Consider the following 4,578-nt stretch of genomic DNA (forward strand, 5'->3'; position numbering starts at 1 on the left):
AGAGTCAAAGGTAATTTAAAGAAGCAGGCTGTAGATTTGTCTTTTTGTTGGTGTATGTGTCATCAGGACAGGAAGCACAGTTTAAGAACAAGAAAACATGATCATCAGTGACCTGTAAACGTACGGTAATTTCTGCTAAACAAAGTAAGTAAATCATCTTTTTTTAATGTTTACACATTTTACTTGCAGTGTTACTTGAGTTGTTATTACTGTATTATAATAGTTTATATTTATATAGGTTGAGGCAAAGGTAGATTTGGTTACAGATTACTTTCATGTTGTCTTCAAAATACAGCTAATGACAGTAGAAGGAAGGTGGTTTAGTCAATAATTATTGGACTGAATAAGATATTATGGATGTCATTTTCTTGTATAGATATAGTCGATCGGTTATAGTACGAGTTGTCTCATTTTATCCGGCAATGCTCATTTAGGTAGACGCGTATAGAGGGATTTATCAATGTCTGTGTAGGGTAAAAAACATCATTCCCAAACCAGCCAAATATTTGAATATATGAGTTGTACATAAATGAGTGTAAAAAGTTCTTTATTGACACACTAATAATACATTGATAGCATATAAAACTTTATAAAACTATGAATAACAGTCTTATTCATTGAAATCAAAACTCTATGTAGTACCAGCATTGATATATTGTGGTAAAGCACATGTCCAAAGTAACAATCTCATTTGTACTTTTATATGTCCCCATTATTGATGAACATAGACATGGTCTTGATCAAGGTTATTGCGTTTTCACCAAAAGGTGGAAATAAATGAAATGCATGCCCCTCTCCTTTTGCTTCAATTATATTTATAACCCCACCCCATTCACTCTTATCCAAAACTTGATAATAATACCATCCTCTATCCCTCAACAAATCCTTTTCAGCCACACAAACAAGCACCCTTTTACACCCTAACTTCCCGATATTCACATCCGAACCCGGATTTATTATCGGATCATCCAACCCGCTAGTAAACGGGTTCGCAAATCGCCACAGTTTTTCCATTACATTTCTTTCCTTCACATCAGCATCCACTTCACCACCCATTAAAGTTTCTCCCCAAAAGTAAGGATGAATTAATATAATCCCACCAAACACAACTCCATCTTTGAACTTCACTTTCTCTAATCCAATTCGCATTGCGATTTGATGACTTATATTCGCACCTGCACTTTCTCCACCGATAAAAAGACGTTTGAAATCCGCATACTCGTTAATCCATGGCTCATCGCCATTTCCTTCTGCATGGGAAACAACCCATTGGAGTGCGGTCCACGCATCGTCGAATGGAGCTGGATACGGATGCTCAGGTGCATTTCTATAATCAACAGAAACTATCATAATATTTGCTTGTAATGCAAGTTTATTATGAAAAGGTTGGAAAATGGCACTAGAGGCTGTTCCAGCAACAAAACCACCTCCATGAAAGTAAACCAATACTGCGAGTTTCTGTTTTTCAGAGGTCATTGAGCCAGGCACATAAATCCTGACCGAGAGACCGGTTTCTGGTGCGATAATCACGTCCTTTGAGTGCGTCCCAGTGATGGGATCGATGGAGGGAGGAACGACATCATCTCCAAGTAGACGTTCGATTTTACCATTTTTGTGGATTAGTATAAAAGGGGAGAGATCATGAAGTATTTCTTCAGGGTTTGATAAAGGTAATGGAGCAAATGAGAAAGCCATATCTTTTTCTTTTACTTTTTTGGGAAAGATATTGTGAGTTTAAGACCCAAAATGAGTGCTTCTAAGGTATTGGTAGCTTAAAAGGTTTCTATCTATAATTTTTATTTTTTTTTGAAAAGCAGAACATGTTATTAATATAACTCGAGTAGCAAGATGGTGACTGCACAATTCGCAGCCAACCATTACAGAAAAATAATTGTAAAGGTCTCTATCTATAATAATTGTTTAATTATTACGACTAGACATAGATATGGGGATTGTAAGTGAGCTTACTTGGGTTCGGTTCGGGTCGGGTGTTAGAGAAAGGGAATTTTTTTGACGAGTTTAGGAATGGTGGTTTGGAGTCCACCGATGACGGAGTCGGTATCGAATCGACCTTTTCGTTCAAGGCTGGTGCGGGTGTTGGTATCGACAACAATAAGATCAATCGATTGTTAGTTAGGGTTTTGGTCATGGTTTGGTTAGTTTATTATTCATATTTTGTAATTGGTCATTTTTTTTGTTCGTGACGAGGCTTGTGTTTAGTTAAATTTAGGTCGGTTTCGGTAGTGAGGATAGATAGTTTAGTGCTTCCGAGCCTCGTGTGCTTTGTTTTTGTTGTATCTCTGTTTTCTTTTTTCTTTCCGAGATAAAGAATCGTTATAAAGTTTTCGTTTTGTGTAAAAAATGACACGTGTGATATCTATATCATTGAATTTAATTTGATAAATCCCCCACTCGGCATATATTTATTTATATATATTTTATATTAAGAACTTAGTATATAAATACTTTAACGCATAATTATAGTGAACTTATCATATAACATGAGCATATCTTGAAAGATACTCCGCACAAAGTTTTGGCTCACCTGTTTCCTTGGTTCCTACTGCAGATTGGTATTTGGTGATCAACTAATCATCCCTATTTCTGCAAACGTAATTGTTTGACGGTCACCATTAATGATGATTAATGATGCTTTGCAAAATCAAATATGTAGCTCATTTAACAACTAAACGTCGAACATCATAGATTTAATACTTTTTCCATTAAATGATACACCAAAAAACAAAATCGCATTATTGACAAATCAGAATAAAAGAAAGCAGAAAAACATCAGACAGACACGAACATACACTTCTTTTGTCATGTTCACAAGCTTTTGCAGCATATTACTAAAGATCCAGCCTTCTGGAATATACATACATACATACACAAATATCTATATATGATGTTCAACATTAGTCAAGATGAAGACGGGCGATTTTTCTTTGTTATGCACACATATGTAATGTATAATTATCATGCCTTGAAGCAGAACCATTTCTTCTGCACAAAAATATAAGTTAATATATTACTTTCATGAGAAACAATTCGAGAATGCATAAACTGCAATTTAAAACCATTAAGGTAGTATTAACTACCTCATATGATCCTAATTAAGCTTGCTGTCAAACAAATAACTAATTTCTTGTTTATAGATGAACAAGTTTCATACCCTAATCATGTAAATAAAATGGATCACGGCTTACAGATTGAGGCTTTCCAAGAGTAGTTGCCCCAGTTTTACGCTGCGTGGGGTCACTTTTAGATGGAGAATCAGTTGTTCCACCTGTTTTTTTCTCATCCCTAGCCTTGTTGAAAATTACTGTAAAGCCCTCAGCTGATGCAGGATCATTCACATCCCATTCACCAAATTTTGGCAGTGGCTGTCCTACTTCCTGTAAACGTAGAAACATAACATTCCATTAATTTCATCAAAAGAGTAAGTGTTTTATTACGATTTGACATAATTTACTACCGATTAAATGACGCGGTGCTTATTTGTTTTTTATGCCAAGGGTTTTGTGTGTTGATTGACTATAAAGCTTTTGCTGCTACAATTATTGAGCATATATAATCAGTGTAAAACCTCCAGCTAACAAAATACAAGCAAATTAATAGTACTACAATAGTGAAAGGACATCCATCATAAGCTATATAAACATTAATAAACGAATTACGATAACATAACAAAACAAAACGGTGAATTGGAGAACAAAAACATATGAGGTAAAATGAAATAAGAATTGAACGTACCGTCATGATTTCAGCAGGGTAAAATGGGGTAAATCAAGTGTGTAAAGTGGTTTGAGAGAATTGAATTGATTTGATTGATGAATTTGGTTGAGAATCTTGTAAGACCTAATTTTAATACTTTCCCTCTTTTTGCATAGATGAAGAAATGCGCTTGTGCGATGTCTAAAATCTACTAAAATCTAAAATAATTATTATAAAGTTATTACAAGTTTGGTCCTTAAGTTATTCATCAGTTTTCAGTTTTGTTTGGTTAAACTCAAAATATTTTTTACAAGTCAAAATAAGGTCTAAATGGGTTCTTTTAATAATTTAATCCATTGTTTTCTCCGTTTGTCAATTATGTGTTAAAACTAGTTGTGGAGCTCTCGCTTCGCGCCGGAGGCTCCATTTTGAATGCAAGTTAAAACAAAAAGTCTTGATCTATTTTGTAAAAAAAGAATTTTCCCGACATCTAACATTGAAGGGTTGTTCCTTTTGTGAAAGTTGCTTCTTTTAGCGTTAAAGTTAGTTGATCTATTTTGTAAAAAAGAATGTTTTTCGACATCTTTTGGTAGCATTGAAGGGTTGTTCATTTCAAGAAAGTTGCTTCTTTTATCGTTGGAGACAAAAAAAATAAAAATAAAATGTAGCACAGTAGTGGCTTATGTGGGTCCTACTATTTGAGCGCAGTGTACAAGTCGGTAAAGCGTGGTGTGTGTTATTATTCAGTATTTTTGATGTTAGTGAAGGGATAAATAATAATTTAGAATATAGGTATAAAGTGGGGGTTCGATTTGTATTATAATGGAAATTAGGGGGTTAGGTTTGTGAAAAGTGAAAAACGAA

General features: G+C 34.5%; 2 protein-coding genes across 2 annotated transcripts; both read right to left on the reverse strand.

Annotated features, from left to right (window-relative positions):
• Positions 1 to 537: 537 nt before the first annotated feature.
• On the reverse strand, positions 538 to 1,915 carry LOC139845483 (probable carboxylesterase 12). The gene has a single exon (XM_071835730.1). It carries the CDS (start codon positions 1,693 to 1,695, stop codon positions 700 to 702), a length of 996 nt encoding a protein of 331 aa, XP_071691831.1. The 5' UTR covers positions 1,696 to 1,915; the 3' UTR covers positions 538 to 699.
• Positions 1,916 to 2,874: 959 nt separating this feature from the next.
• On the reverse strand, positions 2,875 to 3,894 carry LOC139845484 (protein NOI4-like). The gene is made up of 3 exons (XM_071835731.1): positions 3,754 to 3,894; positions 3,173 to 3,395; positions 2,875 to 3,003 (listed from the first exon to the last, which is right to left on the reverse strand). The coding sequence occupies exons 1-2, from the start codon at positions 3,757 to 3,759 to the stop codon at positions 3,174 to 3,176; spliced, it is 228 nt and encodes a 75-aa protein (XP_071691832.1). The 5' UTR covers positions 3,760 to 3,894; the 3' UTR covers positions 2,875 to 3,003; position 3,173.
• Positions 3,895 to 4,578: the final 684 nt, after the last annotated feature.

This window comes from Rutidosis leptorrhynchoides, chromosome 4, assembly GCF_046630445.1.
Source record: "Rutidosis leptorrhynchoides isolate AG116_Rl617_1_P2 chromosome 4, CSIRO_AGI_Rlap_v1, whole genome shotgun sequence".
In the NCBI taxonomy this organism is placed as follows: domain Eukaryota; kingdom Viridiplantae; phylum Streptophyta; class Magnoliopsida; order Asterales; family Asteraceae; genus Rutidosis; species Rutidosis leptorrhynchoides.

Excerpts from the sequence above, each read along its gene's own strand:
- LOC139845483 (XM_071835730.1), bottom strand. The coding sequence starts at position 1,695 with ATGGCTTTCTCATTTGCTCCATTACCTTTATCAAACCCTGAAGAAATA.